Source organism: Benincasa hispida, chromosome 10, assembly GCF_027475165.1.
Source record: "Benincasa hispida cultivar pf3 chromosome 10, pf3_genome.v1.1, whole genome shotgun sequence".
Lineage (NCBI taxonomy): Eukaryota > Viridiplantae > Streptophyta > Magnoliopsida > Cucurbitales > Cucurbitaceae > Benincasa > Benincasa hispida.
The window spans coordinates 46,873,356-46,898,797 of record NC_143487.1 but is presented as its reverse complement, the minus strand read 5'-3'; the positions used below and the strand labels follow the sequence as shown (position 1 = coordinate 46,898,797).

General features: G+C 33.4%; 1 protein-coding gene across 2 annotated transcripts; it reads right to left on the bottom strand.

Annotated features, from left to right (window-relative positions):
* Positions 1 to 1,607: 1,607 nt before the first annotated feature.
* Positions 1,608 to 6,344, bottom strand: LOC120089496 (uncharacterized). 2 transcript variants are annotated; one of them, XM_039046984.2, is made up of 5 exons: positions 5,955 to 6,344; positions 5,258 to 5,389; positions 4,236 to 4,382; positions 2,704 to 2,915; positions 1,608 to 2,592 (listed from the first exon to the last, which is right to left on the bottom strand). In XM_039046984.2, exons 2-5 carry the CDS (start codon positions 5,379 to 5,381, stop codon positions 1,780 to 1,782), a joined length of 1,296 nt encoding a protein of 431 aa, XP_038902912.1. In that variant the 5' UTR covers positions 5,382 to 5,389; positions 5,955 to 6,344; the 3' UTR covers positions 1,608 to 1,779. The 2 variants fall into 2 exon arrangements, with proteins under 2 accessions (XP_038902912.1, XP_038902913.1); XM_039046985.2 differs by having other exon boundaries at positions 2,704 to 3,115; positions 5,955 to 6,306.
* Between the last annotated feature and the right edge of the window lie 19,098 nt (positions 6,345 to 25,442).

Here is a 25,442-nt window from a genome sequence, read left to right as displayed (position 1 = left end):
TACTCTCGCTCTTTCTCAAAATCTCGCTCTCGCTCTCTCAATCTCGCTTTATCTCAAAATCTTGCTCTCTCTCAAAATCTCACTCTCACAAAATCTCGCTCTCTCTCGTAATCTCGCTCTCTCTCGTAATCTCGCTCTCTCTCTTGCTCTTCCTCTTTCTTATTCTGTCCCAATATAAAATTTCATAATGCTACCTTTTCAGAAATAACACATCAAAAATAATTAAACAGACTCAAAATAATTCACCTTTATGAAAAAACTGTTCCTTTCTAAGAAAGTCTCGTCTTGGAAATCCCCGTTCAAAAAATCTTTGTTCAACAAAACACCGTCGAAAACCAGAGAAGTAATCACCTTTGAAATGGAGTTTTGAGTTTAAAAAAATCACCATTGTATTGTGTTTAGGTATTATTGATTTGATTTGAGGCTTCCGTCGTGAAAATTGTCAAATCAACATTACACTGACGAGCAATCACATCAAACTAGGGAATTTTAAGTGAAAGCGAGAGCGTATAATCAGACGAGAGTGAGAATTACCTCGTGAGGCCGGTGTAAGGGCAATTTACGTAATTTGGTATGGCGATGATGTCAGCAGAGGGTCAATTGACATTATTTTTAAAAAATGGATCATTTGACATTTTGGGTCCAATTTTTGGGTCATCCGTACAAATTTCCCTAGAATAATATTGTTTGGCTTCTTAAAAGAATTATTACCTATTACATTATTAGTATTTTCACTTTAAATTTTAGGAACATGTCTATATATTATGATATGGATAAATACCCAAGAGTTCAATTGAGCATGAGCAGAAGAGAAGAGAAGTCCAAACTCACCTGCTCGATCGAGGTTGAGCCCCTTCATTTGTTGGACAACGCATGCATTTATTAGCATGTACTAACCCATTTCGGCTTGGGCAGGAGGAGAGTTTGGGTCAAAAGTCCAAATTGACCTCTTGACCTCAACCAAGACCAAGGTCGAGCTTCCCCACTTGATAAATAGGGCATGCTAAATGCATGGCATGTCCCATTTAGCTTAAGAATTAATCTAATTTGATCCCTAAACCTTAATTTGAACGCCTTGACTTAGGTATTATAGACGTTCTGACAATTACCATAACGATTCTCAGATTCTTCTTGTTTTGCAGGTCACTTCTTCTACGTGAAGGTCAAATGCGTTTTTCCTGGCTGAATTTTGACATCAACACATTGCATTTTTTTTGCCTTAATATTATTATTTGACCAATTTTGATTTTTTTAATTTTTTTTTAATACACTAAATTTAAGATTTATTGAAAGTATAGTTACTAAATTTACCAAGTCCTAAAGTCAGGGATCAAAATGATATTTTAACCGATTTGTTCCGTTCGATTGACATTCAAACCTTTCAAGTTTTCACCACCACTCACACTCTCATCTTAAATGAGCATTATACTTTAACAAATTATAGTCAGAAAGTAAAATGGTGATTATAAAGAGACAACAATTTAGCACAGTTCATAACATTTTAAAAAATTTAGAGTTAGAGAAAATGCTCTAGTTTTCAACTCTACAAAGTAATAAAATACGAGCAACCAAGGAAAAGTATAATGAAAATAGGGCAAAACAAAATATATGCAACTATAATGATATTTATTGCCATGAAAGCTTAATACTTTTTATTCATTACATCAACTTCTTTCTGTATGATAGTATTTCTCTCTTCTAGCTTGCCTAAAAAGAGCCTCTCAAGAGGCTTCATATGATCTCTAAATGACAGCAAATCATAATTCAGTACCAGAAAATTTACAAAAGTTTATCAATCAAATCACTGCATTTTAAATCATTAACCTTGAACTGCAGAGATGAAATCTCCTTGTTCAGATGAAAATATTTGAACTCAAGTTCACTCAACCGAGCTCTGGTATCGGCAACTTTTGCCTTTGCGTCGTTCATTTCCTTTTCTTTTTGTGTCAAATCCTGCATTCGAGATTCAAGTTCTTTCTTAATCAGTTCCAACTCGTGGTCACAATTAGCCTTGGCCACCTCCAGAGTCCATTGTTGGCCGCTGGATTCAACAGCTTCTGCAATATCATTGAGTATACTATGCAGCCAACCAACATTCATTTCTGAAGACACTACATCATTGAGAATGGCCAAGAGTTCTCTGACTTTGGACTTGGACACCTTCTGAGAGAATTTTGTGTCCTGCAACTCATGAATGATATAGCACACACACTCGAGGTAATAAGAACGAATCGAAATCGATTCCAATTTACACGAAGCTGCTATGTCTCCATGATTGTTGAAGATTGACTGCAGAATGGGAGCTAAACTCGCTTTAATGTAGTACTTTCCCACAGGTACAGAGGGTTCAGATGATACAGACTTAACCTCTTCCTCGTCACCTCCTTTGTGATTAAGAGCCAAAGTGGGGACAGGAAAGCTAGTAATATTGGGTGAAGTAGTTTTATGATCACTTTCTTCCTCATCATGAACTGAAGGATCTTGTACTAATTCAGAAATTTCAGGCCTTGTATTAATGGCTTCTTTTGATTTCACAGAAGTAAATGAGGAAGTGTCGGTTTTGCAGAGCTTTTGGAGATTATCAGCCTCAACCTGCCATGAAAGATACAGGAAATATGTAAGATGGGAGATATATTCGTTATGAAAAAGATGCACAAAGCCAGGTGTTCTCCTGTTTTTTTTATCTGTGGGCCAGAAAGAGACCTTCAAGGCATTTGCAGAAACTAGAATCAACTTTGAGAACTTGTTTTGCTCCTCAATCGTCAAAGAGTCTTCACCGAAGCGAGTTTTTTCATCTGGGAGAACAGGTTTTTTAGTTGCTTGAGGTTTAGATGAAACAGCATTTGCCAAAGGAACATCGAGTTTTCGGGATGATTTTGGCTGGGAATCCTTCCTTGCTCCACCTGAACCTACAGCTGAAAAATGCATCTGCAGATTCAGATATAGACAGGCATTCTGACGATGTCACCTCAAACTGCTACTTATTGTCATCGTCATCAATCTTAACAAGTTCATTTCGATCATCCTCTATTTATTTGACTGGGTCTGTGCACTTGTTTTCTTCTGGAAAAAATACCTTCAGTCTCTAGATTTTGGGTTAGTTTCCGATTGGTTCCTATATTTCAAAATGTTGATTTCAATTTAATCCTTAAGTTCTAAAATGTTACAATTTTACTCTTAAAATTTGAATTTCATTTCAATTTGGGCCCTAAGTTTCAAGATTTACAATTTTAACCTTAATTTTTCGCTAAATACACATTTCAATCTTCAACATTAATGTCTATCAATTAAATTAGTTTATAATAATTATGAAGTGTAATTTTTAAATTAATTTTAATAGGGATGAAGAAATAGTGGAACTTAATTAATAGCCACTAACGCTAAAGACTGAAAATGAGTATTTAGTGAAAAATCAAGGTTAAATATGTAAATCTTGAAACTTAAGGATCAAATTGAAATAAAACTCAAACCTCAAGGGTAAAATTTATAAGATGTTGAAACTTAGGGACTAAATTGAAATCAAACTCAAAACTTAATGACTAAAAGTATAACATTTGAAACCTAGAGACAAAATGGAAACAAGACCCAAAACCTAGAGACCAATTTTTTTCCCCCTTTTCCTTTCCTTCTATCTGCTTACAACTCATAGTTATTGAGTGTCTGGACCAGCTTTAAAAAAAGGTTTTTTCTTTTCTTTTATAATGGCTCACTTTTTGTATCAGCGTCTTTGGAGGAATAACTAATTTAAAGTGTGTACAATATAAATTATTAATTAATTTTAGATAACTAAAAGTACTTTTTAAGAAATGTTGATACATAAAAAAGCACTTAATAAACTAATTTGAAAACTCTTTTCAAAGAAACACAAGATGATCATCCAAAAATGACTTTTCAATGTGATTTACCAAAAATTTTTAAAATATGTAGTAAGAAAACATATTTGTAGTTCAGAAAATCACTTTTGAATGTAATGTAACAAACAAGTTTGCCAGTAAAAGCACTGTTTATAATATAAAAGAATTAAAAGATTTTAATTAAAAGTATTTTAAGAACAAATTCTTAAACTAGAGAGTATGCCAAATAGAACCTTAATCTCTCAAACTTATATAGTTAACAATAAAAGAACTGTTACTTGCCTATCAAATCCGCATAACTTTCCTAAACTGTTCGTGATGATCATGATTTATCAAGGTTCCTTTTCCTAGGAGAAACAGAGCTAAGCCAAGGAAAAATACCTGAATCCCTTTCTGCTTTTGGCCTAATAGATTGAGTGGTTATGCTGGAGCAGAATTCATCACAGTCATGGTAAGGATTAGATCCACTAGTGCAATCTGAACGAACTGTCTTTTTGCGTTCTGTACCATGCTTCGGAGCACCATCGTCTTCATAAAGAGGGATTGAGACAGAAATAATTTTCACTTCAGTCATACTTGATGAAAATCAATTTACAACACGCCTAAAATTGAATCTTTTAAGAAACTCAATGATTAAGTCATTTCTCTTAGAACAAAATATGTTCAAAATTTAGGAATGAGACATCTCGAGAAAATTTCAAGTCAAATTGTCGGTTGATGTTAATGGTTGATTTAAAAAAGATGGATAAATAAAATCATATGTGAACATTTGGCTAATAGTTTTAATATATATTAGATTTAAGCTCAACTAGTCCGAGCATATACCCTCGACCACATGATCAAAGGTTTGAACCTCGCCACTTAGATGTTGTTGAACTTAAAAAAAAAAATTCATAAACCTAAGTTTGAATAATCTATATTTAGATTGCCAAAAAATGAATAACAGAAGTTCGGTTTGTGGATTTATCATATAGAAAAGTTAGTATGCAAGATAGAAAGTGAGCAAAGTTATGTAACTTGGGGGATTAGTAATTTTGTAGTCTATCTTAAATCACCAATTGACCCAAAAGCTTAAGTTGATGGGTGAAGGAAAATTGAGGAAATAACATTGCAGGGATTTAAAGTTTGGACACATGACTTTCCATACCATTTGCTCTGATACCATCTTAAACTACAAATTGAGCTAAAAGCTTAAGTTGATGGATGAAGGAAAATTTAATATTATATCATCTTCAGCCTGCAATAAGTCCTCGTGCATTAAACATAGTCTCGACTTCTTAACAACGTAAATCTAACCCAATAGTCAAATGTTACAAGGTTCAGAAACATAGCCAGACAGTTTAAACTCATATTTGAAAATTAGCTGACAGTGAATGAATCAATAAAGAGTAAAGTTAAAGAACCTGAATCCTTCCTAACTATCTGCTTCTTGCTTTCACCCTTCTTTTCAAGACAGTGTTCAGTGCAAACATGGTAAGGATTGGAAGCATGTTTACAATCTAAACTTCCATTCCCTTTACCAGCCATTGAAAATCCTGTGGAAGCCAAAGATTGATCAATCTTAAGAAAAAAAAAGACCATTTCTAGATCATTACTTTGACTTGAATAACATTGCATTCCCAGATTATCGAGTTTTTTGTACACATGATCCTTTCACGAGCGCTTTTATGATTAATGAATCGCCTGTGTGAAATCTAACCTTATGCTTAAGTTAAAGTGCACTCTTGCCTATTATAATGTATTGCATTTAGGATGACCATGTATATTGTAACCTGAACACAAGCCATGTCAACAGTAATCTTCATTTTTCTTCTCTAATGAGAAAAATGAAGATGGTGATAGATATTGTCATCCATAGAATAAAGGTTAAATTTCATACAAGGCGTGTCACTGATCATTTAAAGGGCCAAAAAATGGTCATCCGTACAAAAATCCACAGATTTTCAAACAAAGACCTTAAAATCGCAAGAAAAAAGACATTCCCATAATTTTCTAACCAAATGAATCATCAGTAGAGCAGACCAACACGCAGAAAAAACTTAAGCCAATAAAACAGTAAGTAATACAAAAAAAATTTAGGGTTAGAGAAGAGCGAGGAACCTGATTAATCAAATTTGTTAGAATGGCGGTGGCTTCCTTGTTTCAACGGGATATTGTTACAATTCGAGATGCTATAATCCAATGGAATTGTATATCGCAAAGTGTTTGCTCCTCTAACCTACCTACCAACACTGAGATTCTCGTAGCCCGTTGAAAATCTGATCCAATAATGAGAAGGAAAAAAAAAGGAAAATGAGGTCTGTCGACAGAATTTCCAGAGCAAAAAGAAGAGGCGATGAAGCCTCCACTTGTGGAGAGTTGGTCGGAATTATGGGTGGAAAGTGGAAACTCCATTAAATTGAAAGCGAGGAAAGTTAGTCCGCCTCCGATATGGTTGTTGGTACAGTCTGATAATGGAAGTCAACTCAGGGAAATTGTTTGACTTCTCCATTTGATTTCTTGAAATATTTTTTTCACTAATGCCCTTCAACTTTGGAATAATTGTACAGAGGGCTCCAAAAGTGGGGTTTTTGTACAGAAGGGCTCTTTTTAAGAGCTAAATGAAATCTGGCTCAAGATTCAAATTTGATCAAAAATTTTTTTTTACTTACTCAGCCACATGTGAAAGTACCATTTCCCCAAATTGTGCTTGAGAGTCTGACGCTCAAACGAATTCTCATTTCTTGCTCATGCTTCTCGCTCTAACTTCTCATTTATTCCTCTCACTTCCTACTTTTTTTTGTTACTCATCGGGCACAACTATAATTTTTTTCTTTGTTCACTTCTAGTCTCTCGCTCCTTTCTGTTGCTACTCATCAGATGCGATGAGTAATTTTTCCTTTGAAAAAAAAAAACTACAGAATGAAGAAGGAAGAGAAAAAAAATTTGGAGAACGAAGAAGAATAAAAAGAGAAGAAGAAGAACACATAAAAAGTGGAAGAAAAAGATGTAGAAGAAAGAAGAAGACAAAAAAATGGAAGAAGAAGAATAAAAAGAAGACAATGACGACGTAGAACCAATAAGAAACAGAAGAAAAAGAAGCAAGAGAAGAACAAGAATGCATAAGTGAAAGAAGAAGACAAATGCATAAATAATGCAGATTTTTGTTGTTGTTGTAGATTGAGCATTGAGCAGTTGTAAACACAAAGAAGAATGTAGATATGCATTGAAGTTAAAGTGATAATTTCTCATGGTGTTAACGTAAGCAAAGAGTCAAAATCTATTAATTTTTAAAATTGGATTTTAAGTTTCAAAATCAATGAAATTTGGTATTTTGTAGATGTCATCACCCTATGAAATTACCATTTTAACTCTTTTTTTTTTTTTTTTTTTTTTTTTTTATACGTTTCTTCTTCTTTCTCCCTTTTCTTTTTGATGGCTTATTCAAAATTTCAATTTCTAGAAAATTCTCATCGCAGGAATGGAATTTTGTCCCCATTTATTCATAGTCTCCGATTGGTTGCAGTGGGGTGGGGTTATGGTCAACTTTGGTTGAATTGAAGCTTTTGTTCTTTTAGAAATCTCATTTTCAATTATGTAACAAGTACATGAAGTCGATTTCAAATCTTGACAATTTTTTTAAAAGGTTAATTGATCTCTTCCATATAAGGTCACGTTTATCCGATGAAAATATGATAAATCAATAGTAATATAAAAAATGAGTTATATTTGATTGTCTTTGGTGTTGTTTACTTGTATTCTACCTTCATACTGAAGTAGGGCTCATAATCAAGAAACGTAAATTGATTGACAAGCAGAGGACACTTAATCTAAATGTGCCTAAAAATTACGTCGTATCATTATTGTTACTATTCCAAAGAAGCAAATATGAATTTTGACATCCTTACTGTTACGTTACCCTCCAAGATAAATGTAACAGTAAATATAACAAAATTCATAATTTTAAGTAAACGGATAATAAACAATCCAATTACATTTGCGATTATGACCCATGACGATTGATCTATCATTAAGTTCCATTACAATTATATTAATTTTTATTACTTATTGGTAAACTTGACCTAAAATTGAACTCGATGTTTAATAGAAACCTACACTTTTTATTTTTATTTTTAAAAAAATGTTGAATAAGTCAATAAGTTATTAGATAAAATTGAAAATTTATGGATGTATCAAACATAAAATTGAAAGTTTAAATACTTTATAAATATTAAAAAAAAAAATCATTGATCAAATAAACATAAATTTGAAATTTTTTGAGTATTTTTTTAGGAAATTGCAACATGTTGAACTTTTAGGTCTAATAGTTAAGTGTATAATAATATTTTTAAAAAATTACAAATATAGCAAAATCTATCAATGATAGACTCAAGGAATTATATCTAAATTTTATTATATCTACAAATTTTTTAATATTGTATTGTATCTACTAATATTTTGAATCTGATTGTTACATTCATAATTTTTTTCCGACTAAATTCATCACTCTTTTCTTAAAATTCAACAAGTGGTTTTTTACACCAAATTCATCATTTTTTTTTATTCAATAAATTTGAAGATTGAATTAATCTATTGGGCGATGATATATTTTGAATTATGTTCCGATTCACTATTTATCCTTTGTTATGGACTTCCTCTATGTGTGTGCACCAACTCCAAGGCTTCAAGAGTAATTAGATTAAAATATGGGTACCTAAAGGCTGCTATTTCAATACTCGAACACCTTTTGTGCAAATATGGAAAGAAAAACGTACTTCCATTTAATTCATTGCGGTGCTATCTTAGTGTTTGACAAAAAATACAAGAAGGCCGCTTGAAAATTAAAGAGAACTCTAATTAAAATGACATCAAAGTTATTAACAAATATTAAATCCCTCCAATTCCAAACATAGAGATTTAAAAAAGAAAAAAAAAAAAAAAAAGCTCAAGAAGCAAACTTTAAACCAAAAAAAGACTAAATTATAAAATTGATCCCTATAGTTTAGAAAAAATTAAAATTTAGTCCACTATGATTTGAAAAGTTAGAATTTAATCGATTTGGTTAAACCTTATAAATAATTTCTATGGTTTTGATAAACCCCGCATAAATAGTCTTTACAATAAAAACTATTTAAAAGAATTTTATTAAACTATAGAAACTAAATTCTAACTTACTTCAAATTATATGGATCGATAATGTAATTTAACTTATAAAATAAAATAAAATAATGAAAACTATCATATGATGCATATGAATGGACTATAAGAGTGAAGGGAAGCACATTATAAAATTTAATTTATTAAAACCTGTGAACTTAAACATTTTGGTTTGTTGGTGATTTAGAAGATAATTTGTTTGAAAGAGAACAAACCATAGGAAAATATTGTTAAAAAATTAATTTAAAATTGTGTCAAATCCAACGTATTTAGAAAGGAAAAAAAGGTTGATATATAACACTAAATGAAAAAAGATTGAAAGGATGAAATATCAATAAATTCAAACATAGTTTAGTGGATAAGATATTAATTAGTATTTTAAAAAGCATACTTCAAATCTCATCATACAATCGTTGAATTAAAAAAACGAAATATAATATTTGTCAACGCATCCATCCTACTCCCATCCCTAAAATTAACTAATCTTTTGAAATGTGACGAAATCAAGCAATTGTGTTAATTCATCTTCATTAAATAATTGTCCCAAAGTCAAATTTTTATTTATGATTGTTACATATTTGGTTGAGAAAAAAAAAGAAGTTTTCACTTTTAACGTACATTTATTGTGCAACACTTTTCTAATCAAGATTAATTAATTGATATACCAGTAAAAAGAAATTAGGGGAAAAAAAGTCCAGTATACCACTATTATTCGAGATTATATGTCAAAATGAACATAATTCATGAATTGACATGGTGTTTGTACTATCAACTTCAAAGTTAGAAGTTTATTTTAAAACTATTAATGTTTAAATTTCATATGTATATAAGATTTCTATAGAAGCAATTATTAATATAAATTAGAAAACAAAATGAGAATCAAATAGATGCTAACGTTTTTTCATTGCTTCACTACCACTATTTTTCTCTACTTGTAAAGAAAATGTTACATAATAATTTTGATTTTTTTTGAGAAGAACAACATTATTTAAGTGATTTTGAGGTAGTTTTAAATGAAATGAAAATAGATACAAATCACTCATTGAAATGTCTAATTGGTTTACTAATGAAAATTTAGGATTTAAATTGATAGTACAAGTTTATATTAGTCGGGTTATGTCTTAAATCATCAATTGACCCAAAAGTTTAAGTTAGTAAGTGAAAATAAACTTAATTATATATCATCTAATACTCTCCCCGCTTATGGATTTGAAATACAAAGAAGATCCAACAAGTGAAAATGAATATTAATTGAGAAGAAAACAACAATTGCAGGGGGTTTGAATAAAAGATCTCACTGGACTACTTGCTCTGATGTCATCTTAAATTACCAATTGACTCAAAAGCTTAAGCAAGTGAGTGAAGGTTAATTTAATTATATATTATCTAATAGTTATGCTTATGTCGGTACTCGTTTGAGGGACAAAGTTAAGGAAAACCTAAAAAATTCTTTCAATATTGGACCTTGGACATATAATAGTTTTGAAAAGAATCTCTTTAGAAAGAAGATATTTTCTTTGTTTTTATGGTTGTCTGCTCCAGCTCCCTTACGAAACTTTTATTATTGTTATCTTGATTTGGGTAGTCACGGGCTCTTTGAGGGCCTCCACAAATGAAACATCCCCAACCTTTTGTTAGGTTTACCAGACTTGTTCCAAGCTTTTTGGTAGTCGTTCGCACAAGATTTTTAGAGAAACTTGTTTCGTGGAGTTGAACTTGTGTTGACGTAGATTTGATATGAATGTGGTTCGATCTCTAGTACTTAATCCTTTCTCTCAGTTGAATATATATGCTTGACTTGAGGAAGTGGAGCGCGTGTTGTTCTTGAAGTCAAAGTCTTGGAAGAAACTTAGCCAAAGTCTTGGATACTTTGTATCTCCAGGATACTTGTGTGTGCAGAGAATTCTCTCTGGACTCTCTGGAGTGTGAATTTTCTTGCCTCTACAAATGAAGAGAACTTTATTTATAGATTCTTTAGTGGGCTTGGGTTTGGTTAGTCCATGGACCTGGCCCTTGGGCCCAACTAGTTGGTTTTGTGTCTTAATTGCCATTGGGTCAAATTAAGCCTATTTTTGAGTTTAGTTGGACTTTACCCCAAATAATAATATCATATTGGATCAAATTAATTTTATTCAATCCAACGATCATAGTGAGAACACATGGCATCATTAGAATTTTTCTATGTCTTCAACTTTAATTTGGAATACATGTCAACTTTCGATTAGTCTCAATTCAATTATTTATAATTTCGCCATTAACTTTGAGAAATGACATAGCAATTTGTGATTGGTCCAAAATTTCTCATTCAACCAATGCTTTATTTTCAAGATTTATGCACATGTATGAGTGAGTGACTCTCGAAAAAGACAAAGTTGGAATCAAAATACAGTTTACTCACTCTTGATTTTGACTATATTTGATGTATCAAATTAATCAAACTATGAGTTGAGTACATAAGTTTGATTTGAAATTTGAATAAAATTTGGATTATGGCCAAACTTTAATTTGAGATAAGATTGATATTTTACCCTCAATTTTAATTGTGCAAAAGTCTAAGCTTGATGACTTGAAATTGAGATGAAATTTGGACTATGACCAAAACTTATATTCTAAACTTTAATTTGAGATAGATCTAGAGATTTTACCCTCAGTTTGAATTTGTTGAAGATAAAATATGAATGATTTGAATTTGGATTAAAAAAGATTGGAATGTGGCTAAATTTGGTTGGAGGTAAATTTAAGATTTCATCTTCAATTTGATTTGCTTGATTTAAATCGAGAACGAATTGAGATGATTTGAATTTGAGATAAAATTTGAATTTGGAAGTTGTACTCACAAGTTATTTTTGACATGAAGATAAAGAGTTAAAATTGAATAATTTGAATTTAGGATAAAACTTAGAATGTTGACCAAATTTTAAAAGAAATTTAGATAAATTTGGATAGCCATAATATCTAATTTAGAGCCAATACATGTAGATTCACATTATCTTCATATATATATATATTTTTAATTTAAGCAAAAATAATCGAATTTAAATCTAAATCAATTCTTTAATTTGAAAAGATTTTGCTAAAATCTTTCTATACATTGGCTCAACCCAATATTTTTTTTTCATTCTCTCCATGGTTAGGTCCAGAAGGAACATTAAATTCTCCATCATCATGGAGTGTAGGAAAGATGAGATAACACATAATTCGACGGGGTGGAGGTTCAAGCAGGGTCATCGACGGAGGAGCTAAAGATGGTTGTGTTAGCATAATTACTTTATATCTATATTGAATAAATAATCTCTAGGATCATTCATGCGTAAAAAATATATCTGTACCAGATTTTATTGACGAATTGATAATGACTCCAAATTGACTCCAAATTGATAATGGGTCTAAATGGCTATTGTCTTCCTCAACAAAAAATCTGAATGCCCTAAGTTAGATATTTCTCTAGATGGGATTTAAGAAAGATTGATTGCTTATTGTTTTGGTATATTGGGGACCATAGTCTAAGGTATATTTATATACTAGTTCAATTAGGATTTAATTAGGGTTTCCATTAAATTCTAATTATCTAGGAATGAGATCCATTAAGTCCATACTCAATTAGGAATCTAGGGCCTTAATTAATTAGACCCAATCTAATAAAATAATAAATTATTAATCCACATACATAGAACATACTTTAATTAAACATATTATTATTTAAATATATTTAACAATCTCCTACTTGGACTATGTCTGTGTGTCTAATATAATTAAATCATATAAACATTAAGCGTGCATAAACAAGTTATTTCAATAATAGAATTCTCCTTTAGTTCAATCTGGCCCGTCTCCTGTATTAGCAAAAAATCAAGGCGACTTTGTCACTACCCTCGTAACTAGACATTCCTTTATCACCAATTCCAATATATTCAATGACATAGATCAAATATGGATGGATAGCATGGAAACTACATAGAAAGTGATCTAGATTATGCCTATTCGCAACTGGTTCAAATTCCTTAGTGAGATCATTCTTAAAACTTTATGCTAAACCGTATTTGCAAAATCACATGCATAATAAACAAGTTCAGATAATAAAACTTAAACCATCAACTTTATTCTATATAGAAAATAAACAAATTAAGGTCAAAGAATATCCTTAATAACAAACTCCCACTAAACCATGGAATCAGAATAGTGACTGACACCCATGCGAGCAACATGCTCATGAAAAACTTTAGATGGTAAACCTTTTTGTCAATGGATCTACCACCATATAGTTTGTTCCTATATGTTCTATCGAAATTTGACCATTCTGAACTTTTTCTTTAACAACCAGAAACTTTACGTCTACATGCTTTGACTTTGTATTGCTTCTATTGTTGTTGGAATACATTACTGTCGACTTATCATCACAAAATAATTTTAGTGGTCTTTCTATGCCAACCATTATCCGCAGCCTAGTGACAAAATTTTGCAACCATATTCCATGATTGGATGCCTCATAACATGCTATAAACTCTGCAACCATGGTATAAGAAGCCACAAGTGTTTGTTTAACACTTTTCCAAGATAAAGCTCCTCTAGCCAACATGAAGATATAACCTGAAGTGGATCACAAAGTGTCTTGGCATCCTGCATAATCGAAATCAGAATATCCAATGATTTCCAAAACTTCTGATCTCCGATAAGTGAGCATATAATCTTTTGTTCTCTATAAACACCTCAAAACCCGTTTGGCTGCTTTCCAATGATCCATCCCCAAGTTGCTCAAATATCTGCCTAACACTCCAACTATGAACATAATATCTGGACACGTACACACTTGAGCTTACATTAGACTTCCAACAACCAATGCATAGGGAACCTTCTGCATCTCCTTAGTCTCGATTTTGGTCTTGGGGCATTGACCTAAATGAAATTTATCACCTTTAGCGACTGGGGTATCTCCTGGTACACAATCTTTCATGCCAAATCTACTCAAAATATTTTCAATGTAGTTCTTTTGTGACAATCTCAAAATACCTTGAGAATGATCTCACAGTATTTCAATTCCTAATACAAAAGAAGCATCACTAAAATCCTTCATCTCAAAATTTCTTTTGAGAAATCTATTAGTGTCATGCAATAAACCTATACCATTACTTGCTATGAGTATGTCATAAATATATAACACCAGAAAGATTGATTTACTCCCACTGAACTTGTGATATACACAATCTTCCACTATATTCACCTCAAAACCAAAGGAGGCAATAACTTTATAGAATTTTTGATACCATTGACGAGAGGCTTGCTTGAGACCGTAGATAGATTTCTTTAATTTGCACACCATAGACTTTGAATTACCAGACACAAAGTTCTCTGGTTGCACCATATAAATCGTCTCATCAATGTTCCTGTTGAGAAATGTAGTTTTTACATCCATTTGGTGTAGCTCTAAATTAAAATGAGCTACCAGTTTCATGATTACCCTGAAAGAGTCTTTCGATGAAATCGAAGAGAAGGTCTCTTTGTAATTAATGTGTTCCTTTTGAGTAAAACCCTTTGCAACAAGACGAGCCTTATATATTTGCCATGTGAATCCCTTTTGGTTTTAAATATCCATTTACAACCTATGAGTTCCTCTCCTAATGGAAATTCGACAAGTTCCCATATGTCATTGTCTTTCATGGACTTTATTTCCTCTTCCGCAACATTTATTCCTTTTGAGAGTTAGAACTTTGTAGAGCTTGTTGGAAGTTGATTGGATCATCTTCCATTATGCCACATCATCCTGATGTTGGATTTTATGTCCTAAAACTCGTAGTTTGTAAATTAATAAATATATTCTGTTTTGTTTTTCGATAAAATTATTATTGAAATTGTAATCTTGAATCCAATAAACTAAGGTCCTGAGGCTATTTAACGTAGTTTGAACTTTATGTAGTGACATAAATGTGAATCAAGTTCAAATATATAGCCAAAATGGTCTATAGTATATGAATAAGGTTGGACGCCTTATTCTGGGGACACTATGGATGCGACCCATTTTATAGTTAGTACAAACGATGTGATCCTAAATCGTTCATGTGGAGACATGAAAGTGAGGGCATCCTATGTAAAGAGTTTACATAAGACTGAACCATGAAATAGTCACTTTTTACGTTCTAAACGCTGTTTTATGTATAAAACTGGCTATTTCGTTAATTGATGACCTAGGTAACTTAATCTTAATCCTGAGCTAACTATGAACTCCTGTTCACTTGGAATTATCCTTAGATCTGCATAGGTAAGGGCAACTCAATATCGCTGGCTCAATAAGCCTCCTATTTCAGGGGTAAGATCAGGTGGATAGCTAGGAACATAGGGTGCAAGACGGAATTCACTCCTACCTATTATAGGGATAGTAGATAGGTTGTTCCCTTTAGTACTGAATCCAAGTCTTAAACAAGGGGCCCCACCCTCTCCTTGGCCCGAGAGGGGTTCGGCTTATAGGTTGGACCTTAAACCAATTGTTTATTAGAGGATTAGTGGAACTTAAGGAATAAGATGTAGTCTCGGGGGTAAAACAGTTTTTATGACCAGCCGAGATTACAAACAACCTGTGAAGGATTAACTTATTAATCATAGTTATATCATATGGATACAAATATATCTATAGTGAGGGGAATGCAACTATGGGACTATAATGGAATGACCCGTGAGTTAATGAATGTTGATTAGCTCCATCTAAAGAGTTTAGCTAGCTAATCTTGAATCGTTGGAGTCCATGATCTATAGGTCCATTAGGTTCCTCTACTAGCTCATATAGAATAAACTTAGAACAATATGATAGAATGATTCGAATTAGGTGAAGAGAGAGAAACCGACAAATATATGTGATATAGTGGTCGGGTTTTTCAGTTTAGAGATATAGTTTTAATATTTAAATGTGATTCAAATATCAAGAATATGAATACGTTTATATTCGGAAGCTCAAAAATAATGGAAATGGTCAAAGATGTAAAAAGTCAAAGAGTTGACTTTTGACTTTGAAAAGTCAAACTTTGACCGATCTTATATTCAAATGTGATTTGAATTTCGAGAAAATGAATGGGGATTCATGCTCAGGAGGTCAAAATTAGTCAACACAGAAAAAATCATAAAAGTCAAAATGTTAACTTTTTGGTCAAAGTTTGACTTTGACAAAATGACTATTTTGCCCTTTGACTAAAGTTAGTTGGAAAATCCAAACTTTTGCTGGATAATTCCACTAACAAAATAGTGGGTTAGGTGTTGGCTTATAGTGGAAACATTAAGCCCACTTAGATAGTGGATTCTAGATGTTGGGTTTTTATAAATTGATTTCATGCAATTTTTGCATGGCTTTTTTCTATAAATATGGGCTTTGAATTTGGATTAAAAACTTTTGGCCATTTTTCCAAAATTGTTTTCTAAATTTGGGCTGGAAAAATCACTACTTTGGAGCAAATTCAAAACCCAAACCTAACCCAAAATTTCATTTATTTCTCCATCTCTTTCTCTCTCTCGGTTTCTTCATCCACCAGGTCTTACAATCCGGTTCTGAGTCCAGAGGATAGTAGGTCAACTCTAGTGGTGGTCCGGAAGAGTTTGGGTCGAGATTCATCGAGGAAAAGCGGTTTTCGGGAGCTCCAAAGGTAATTTTTAATTTACTATTTTTTCCTTCAATTGCATACTAATTTCCTTTTAATTAAAAGCAATTAGAGTGTAATTAGGTCCTTTTTTCGCTGCGTATGTCTTGTGTTCCATCACTTGATGTTCTTGAAGAAACACAATATAATCATCTGGAATTGCACTTCTTCTTTCTCTAGTAGATTTCATTAATGACACTTCTTGAGGTTGTTGAGTTTGAATCTCAAGTTGAATAATGGGGACTTCAATATTTCTTGATCTATAATTGGTTCAATAGTGATGTCAGGAATTGGAGCCTGAGCATCATCTATAACCACATTAGGAAAAGAAACTAATTCCTCTTCAAAGACAACTTTCCTTATGTTACCTTCCCCCCAAACTCAACATCCTCAAGGAATCTAGCATTTCCTGTCTCAAACAATGATCTAAAAGTGGGATCATAAAACTTGAAACCCCGAGAGCGCTAAGAATACTAAACAAAATAGTAGCTAATAGTTCTTGAGTCTAATTTTCCGTTATTAGATCTGTAAGGCCTAGCCTCAGTTGGACAACCCCATATGTGAAGATGCCTAATACTAAGCTTCTTTCGTGTCCACGGTTCATAAAGGGTGTTAACTATTGCTTTACTAGGTACCCTATCGAGGATATATGTTGTAGTCTTTAGTGCCTCACCTTAGAGAGATTCTGATAAAGAAGAATGGCTAATCATACTTCTTACCATATTCTTAAGTGTTCTATTTCGTCTTTCTACCACACCATTCATGTTGAGTTTGCCCCGCATAGTGTATTGTGGGATGATTCCACATTTCTCTAGGTATTTGGCAAAGGGCCTTGGAAGTGGAACATGATCTTTTCTAGTAGCTTTGTTTAACTTCCCATAATCGATACAAACACGTCATCATATCACTAATCTATTATTTATGAATTCATTTTTATCATTCTTAATCACAGTCATACCACCTTTCTTAGGAACAACTTGCATAGGCCCCACCCAAGAACTGTCAGAAATATCACAAATAATCCCTGTATTCAAAAGTTTCAAAGCTTCCTTTTTAACCACATCCTTCATGGTGGGATTTAGTCTCCTTTGATGTTTTACTGAAGGAGTAAAGGAATCTTCCATCAATATTCTGTGCATACATATTGATAGACTAACCCTCTTAAGATCCTCAATAGACCAACCAATAGCAGATTTATTGTCCCTTAACACTCTTAATAAATTCTCTTCTTCACATTCATTCAGATTAGCATAAATAATAACAGGAAAAGAAGAAGAACCATCTAAGAATTCATATTTCATATGAGTAGGCAATTGCTTTAAATCCATAATAGATTTCTCTATCTCACTCACAACATGCAAATACTCAAGAGACATGAGCTTATACATTTAGCTACAAACTTGTAGACTATCTAAATATTTAGCATACCACGCAATGTCATCTAAACATATGTCAGCATCATCACAACCAAAATCTACAATGCTCTGTTCTAAATATCTCTAGCAAGTAAGACATTAGCATGTTCCTCAACAGTTCTATCAATCACATTTATCATATTGCAAGAGCTAACCTCATCATGGTGTTTCAAAGACCTGTAGATATTAAAGGCTACCTTTTCATCATTCACCCTCAAAGCTAATCCACCTTTTTGGGCATCAATTAAAGCTCTCTAGTGGCTAAGAATGGGCACCCCAACATGATAGGAATTTCAAAATCCTTCTCCATGTCCAACACCATAAAATATGCAAGAAAAATAAACTTGTAAACCTTAACTAAAACATCTTCAACAAGACTTTTAGGATATGTCAAATATCTATTAGGTAGGTGCAAAGAGATCGTAGTGGGTTGCACATCTTCAACATTAAGCATCCTGAAAAATATATAAAAGCATCAAATTAATGGAAGCACCAAGATCACACAAAGCTCTAGAAACAATTAATGAACCAATGGTACAAGGGATAGTAAAACTCCATGAATCTTTGAGCTTTTGTGGTAGCTTTTTCTGCAGCACAACACTACACTCTTCAGTCAAACCAATCATCTCATATTTCTTAAATCCATTCTTCTTCGACAGAATATCTTGCATGAATTTCACATAATTAGGCATTTGCTCTAAAGCTTCTAAGAAGGGGATATTAATATGCAATTTCTTAAAAATCCCTAAAAGCTTAGAAAATTGCTCATCTAACTTCTTTTTCTTGAACCTCTGAGGATAAGGAATATTATTAGGCACAAAAGTTATAGGAGTAGAAGACTTACTTGAAGATGATTATGGTTCATTTACCTTTTCCTTTGATTGCTATTCCTTAGCAACTTCCCTAGGTTTATGTGTTTCACTAGATTCATATTGAGCTCTTCTACTTCTTATTCAAGTGGCTCATCATCATCGTCATCTACCAAATGAGTGGCCAGCTTTTTCCCACTTCTCAATGTTAAGGCCTTTCATTTCTCTTTTGGATTCTTCTTAGGACAATTGAGGAATTTACCTTTTTGCATTATTTGAAGGGAAGTGGCAATTTGACTAAGATGCACCTCCATATTCCGAATTGTCTTCCCATGAGTCTGAACTGTGTTCTCTAAAGTTATGGTTCTTTCTCTAGACTCTTTCACAAATTCTAACATTGTTTCCTCTAGAGCGGATTTCCTTTTTACATTTGATATGCCTGCACCAGAAAAACGATGGGGTGTCTACAAAACATTCTTATTATTAGCATGGGAAAAATTCTCATGATTTCTTAAACTAGGATGATAGTGAGTAGGAATTTGTTAGTGGCCTCTTTAATGTCCTCTATCAACATAATTGGTCGTCTCACTCTCTTGTGTTTCCCAAATTTGTTGAGATTCAGATGCCACAACTGCTTGGGAGACTATGGATGGTGAATTAAAAGCTTGACCTTTTACAACCAATTTATTCAAAGTGTTAGTAATTGTGGACAACTGAGTCTTAATGATGTTAGGTTGTATATCCTAAAACTCGTAGTTTATAAACAGTAAACATACATGAAGTTTATTCAGACAAATTTTGTTGAATGAAAATGAATTGATAACTCTAAATTCAATAAACTACGAACCCTTGGCTATTGTTATGAATATTTGGATTTTATGTGGAGACATAAACTGGATCAAGTTTGAGTATAATAGCCTAAACAGTCTATAGTACTTGGATTAGATTAGGTACCTATTTATGGAGATACTATTGAATATGGCCCGCTTTATGATTATTACAAATGCTGTAAAGTATCATAAATGAAGTGATCAATTCGTTCATGTAGAGACATGTGAGCGGGGGTGTTTTACACGATGAGATTGTGTAAGACTGACCACGAAATAATCACTGTTACATATTAACACCGTTTACTGTTAACACCGATTAATTTCACTTCTTGATAACCTAGATAACTTGTTTTGAATCTTGAGCTATCTATGAACTCCTTTTTATTCGGGATTGTCCCTTGATCTGCATAGGTGAGGGTAAGCTCAACAGCGCTGCTCAATATGCCTCCCATTACAAGGATAAGACCGGGTAGATAACTAGGGACAGAGAATTTGCAAGATAGAATTCACTCCTACCCAGTTTAGGGATAGTAAAAAGGTTGTTCCCTTAAGAGCTAATCTTAAGTCTTGAACAAAGGGCTCTATCCTCTCGTTGGCTTGAGAATGAATAGATTTAGTGATTAAGACACTAAATCAATTGTTCATTAGAGGGACAGTGATACTTAAGGAGAAAAGATGTAACTCAGGGGTAAAATGGTAATTGACCTAGCTGAGGTTATGAATAACCTATGAAGGAACAACTTATCAATGACGGTTATATCAAATGGACACATAATATATCTACAGTGAGGGAAGTGCAACTACAGGCTGTAGTGGATAGTCCCGTTAGTTAACGAATGTTGATTAACTAGGCTAAAGAGTTTTGCCGGCTAGTCTCGGATCGTTGGAGCCCATGGTCTATAGGTCCATAGGGTCTCATTACTAGCTCACTACGGACAAAATTGAAGAACTATGTCAAGTGAGAATTTGAAATGTTCGAATTCAGTCTTTAGGGAAAATTGTATTTTATATAAGATATAATTTACAATTAATTAATTATTTTTGGATAGTATCTTTTAATAAAATATTAGCATGAAAGTGTTTTAAAAATTTATTAATGTAATTAATCAAAATTAGATGTAAAAGTCAATTTAATATATGATATTAAATTATTTATTTTATTTAATTAAAATTTTTTTTATTAAATAATTTCTAAAATTTGAAAAATTTATTTCATTTTTTTTTAATAAAAAATTAGTTAGTGGAAAAATCAAATTGTTGGATTTTTCCACTAAGTGGATTATGAAGTGTTTCATGCTAAGCTTGACACCTACATTATTCATGCTAATGGAGTTTGAGGTGTAAGCCATGCAAGAAGGCTTTTTGCATGTGTTTTGTTTTTAAATAGGTTTTGATTTCCAAATGCAAAAATCTAATGCTTATTTGACTTTTGACATTTATCCTTCCATAAAACTCTCTTTGACTCAACAAATTAATTAGTGAAATTCCCCATCTTTCATCAAAAATTCGGTCCCACAACTGTGTTCTTCAACTGGAGAATAGCGAAGATTTATCGCTGGTGATGTTGATTGCTCACGGAGAGGAAGAATCTTGTGGAAACTAAAAAGGTTGTATTTCTAACCCTTTTGCATGCTTAATCCTTAGTTAATTACTTGTAATTAGAGCGTTATGATCCATTGCTTCTGTTGTGCATGCTTCTTTTGTTCCATTAATTGGTATCAGAGCATGCTTATAACGTTCTATTGCATTTGGTGGGTGCTATTCATATGATGAATGCGTTGTGGACCAAAGTGGATACATTATGGTTTTGGCATTAGTTTTTTCATTTAATTTGTTGATGAAATTGTAATTGCTCACATGTATATGAGTTTTAATGTGTTGCAAATGTAATTTTTATGGAGTCATTAGAGTCCAATTAGGCTTTCATTTGTACAAAAGAATTGGTTGAACTCAAGCTGGCCAATAGATTTGAAGAAAAGATGCCTTAGAGACCCATTTAAGCTTTCAGATCCACTTTCGACCCGACCCGCAGTGCCATCCGACCTGATTCGTTGAAGCTTCCTCGCGCGTCTACTCATAGTGTCCAACCTAGTTTGGTAAGTCCCGCGCGCACCTGCTTACCTCCATCTGACCTGCTTCGCAACCCGCTCGCCAACCTACGTGCCTAGATTGCTCCAGCCGTTGACCTGATCTGCAAGCGTTGACCGGTTCGATTCGGCTTGGTTGAGCCGGTTTAACCTAGTTTTTTGAAGTTTTTGAGCCGGTTCGAGGGAGCTGCTTGCTGAATTTTGTAATAATTTAGTTAGTTAGTCTGTTTTAATGCCAAAACCAATCCATTTTAGTGTTGTTTAAGTATTATGCATGTGATGTATGATATTGGTTTTATTATGTGTGCATAAAGTACAGTTTTAAAAAACCCTACTATAGGATAAAGCATGTGGCATGTATTTGTTATATGTTATAAGTGTTATAATGTATAAAGTATGCCATATAGTTTTAAAAACCCCACCATAGGATAAAACATGATTTTCTTTAAGGAAGCATGTTATAGATGAATTGAACATTGCATGTGGAAGCATGTTAGTGTTAACCTGACTCTGATACCAATTGAAGGAAATCGAACACGAGGATTTCCATGAGCAGTGAAATGATCTTTTGAAATTTCAATCATATATGAACATTACAATTACAATCACAAACAGAAACATACAGTTATGCATAATATAGAAATTACAACATGCTTTACTATAGATCAAGGACAAGAATCAACAAACCTTTGTAAACTCATCTTCAAATTCCTTGATCACGAACGCTCGATCACAACAACATATGAACGTTCGTCCAACATGACCGCTACATTGCACGAACACAGCGAACTCAAACTAAGCGATCACCACGGTCACGAACACCTCGAACATTGCGAACGACCTCCACAGAACTTCGACTGTGTCAAGTTGAGTATAACACCACCAATAAGGTTATCTTGGTATTCTTGGTGTGAGAATCCAGAGGGTGGGCTCTGTGTGGACTTGGTCAGAGGTAGAAAATCGGAGGAAAAACAATTGTGTAAACGATTGAGCTAGTGGGAGATTAAACAATCTATTGTATATGTCGATGCCCAATCGTTTAGGAAAAGCTATACGATCGTCTAGCTCGTCGTCTAGCTGAGTGTCTATCGTGTAAGAAGACTCCACGATCGTTTAACTAACTCTAAGTTGTCGTTTAGTAAATCTGATTTACTTGACAACTATCTGTGAGTACTTTCCGAGATTGGAAATCTCAAATCAACATTTTGCAAATCTTCCTAAAATTAGGAAAATATTTTTCCTTTTATCTCACGGTTACCATGAAACCACCAATAACCTCCCACTCAATTGGTTATTAAAGAAAAAGAGATAATTATCCAATAATTAATATTATTATAAATATAAATGATAACTAATTTACCATAATATATTTATAACCTATAGTTTTAATATTTCATCTAATGAAACGTATAAACCAAAGCTCTTTTTCTATTCCATGGCACTTAATGTAAATCTCATTTACATTAACCCTCCACTAGATGTATCTCATACATCATACCGATCATATCATATATAATCAAATAACCTCTTGTCAATTTGAACATTTCAAATCAACACCAAGAACTGATCCTCAGTTTGAATCTATTGAGCTATGAAAGGGACCTTATGGACCTGTAGCTCGAAGCTCCAATGGTACGTGAATAACTGACTGAACTCTTTAGTCACGGGATCCACCATTCGTTAACTGCCAAGCACTCCACTAAAGACCGACAGCTAAACTCTCCTTAGTACAGATATATTATGTGTCCATCTTAACCAATCAGAAGTGCGACGACCCTTCATAGATCGTTTGTAAGTACAGCTCGACCAATAACCGTTATGCCCCTGTAGTTACATCTAACTCCTTAAGTACCACTGATCCCTCTAATGAACATAAGTCATAGTCCTACTATGACTGAGTCCTTTCTTCCAAAAAGAAGCTGTGGCCACTATGTTCAAGCCCCAGAATCAGTCCTTAAGGGAGCAATCTATCTACTTACCCCTACATCGGGGAAGGAGTGAATTCCATCTTGTCTATTGAGTTCCCAACTCCCAAATTAGACAAGTCCTAAAAAAGGTAGGCATGTTGAGTTGGCAATTTGGCTACTCTCACCCATACTAATCAAAGGACCGCCCTTAAAGGCAGGAGTTCCCAAAACACTCAGGATTGAGGTTGTGTCACCTATGGTCGTTTAGGTGAGATGTAAGTCTCTAGTATCAACGACGTTATATACAGAGTCTAATCATCTCGTGGTTCAGTCTTATACAAACTCTTTGTATAGGACACCCCCACCCCCATGTCTCCACATGAATGGTCAGGATCTACCATCTGTAGTAGTTTACAACACTTGCAAACTTCTACAAAGCGGGCCGTATCTGTAATGTCACAAGGATCAAGTATCCCACCTTAATCCTTATACTATATACCTATTTAGGTTATCACTTAAGGCATGATCCACTTGTATATCTCACATACATGCTTAAGTTTACATAAGATTAGAATGGAGCTTTGTTTATTGGATATGAGTAAATGCCAGAATGAAATAACAATTATTTTATTCATAAAACAATGTGTATAATTATAAACAACGAGACTCCGGGAGAATTAGGACACCGATCCTAACATGTTCTAGGGTTATAATTGTTATAAAAAAAAACCTAGACTTTTAAAATCTATATCAAAGACAAATTGCATGCTTACCTAGGGTTAACAAGTGCAATTCAATCGATTTCTTTTTAAGAGTTAAAATAGGCCGATTACTTATAAAACAAGAGTTGTTTACTTACCTGGGGAGATCTTGTCTAAGGTTGGGGGTACTTAAGTTGACGGTTTCATAACACCTCCTACATGGAGATGAAACTGGCTTCTAAGTCAATAACCCTAGTTTTTTGAGCATGCATGATTGATGTAAGGTAATAAAATTGGTTTATCATCTAGACATCATAGGTTAAATCCTGGTATAAGAGTTATACTAGGAAAAATTACCTAGACTTAAGTTGTTTAAAATTAGTCGGTTAATTGTTGGGATTAGTGTCCTAATTCTCCTGGAATCTTGTTGTTTTGTAAGGATACACATTATTCAATGAATAAAATAAGTGTTATTTAATTCTGGCATTTACTCATATCCAATAAACAAAGCTCTTTAGTTATCTTATGTGAACTTAAGCATGTATATGTGATATACAAGTGGATCATGCCTTAAGTGATAACCTAAATAGGTCTGTAGTATAAGGATTAAGGTGGGATACCTGATCCTAGTGACACTACGGATAGGACCCGCTTTGTAGAGGTTTGCAACTATTGTAAACTACTACAGATGGTAGATCCTAACCATTCATGTAGAGATGTGCGAGCGGGGGTGTCCTATACAAAGAGTTTATATAAGATCTGAACCACGAGATGACTAGATTTTGTATATAACGCTGTTGATACTAGAGCCTTACATCTCACCTAAACGACCATAGGTGACACGACCTCAATCCTGAGTGTTTTGGGAACTCCTGCCTTTGAGAGGCGGTCCTTTGATTAGTATGGGTGAGAGTGGCAAGATTGCCAACTCAACATGCCTACCTTTTTGGGGATTGTCTGATCTAGGAGCTGGGAACTCAATCCACAAGATGAAATTCACTCATTTCCTGAAGCAGGGATAAGTAGAGAGATTACTCCCTTAAGGGCTGATTCCAGGGCTTGAACATAGTGGCCACAACTTCTCTTT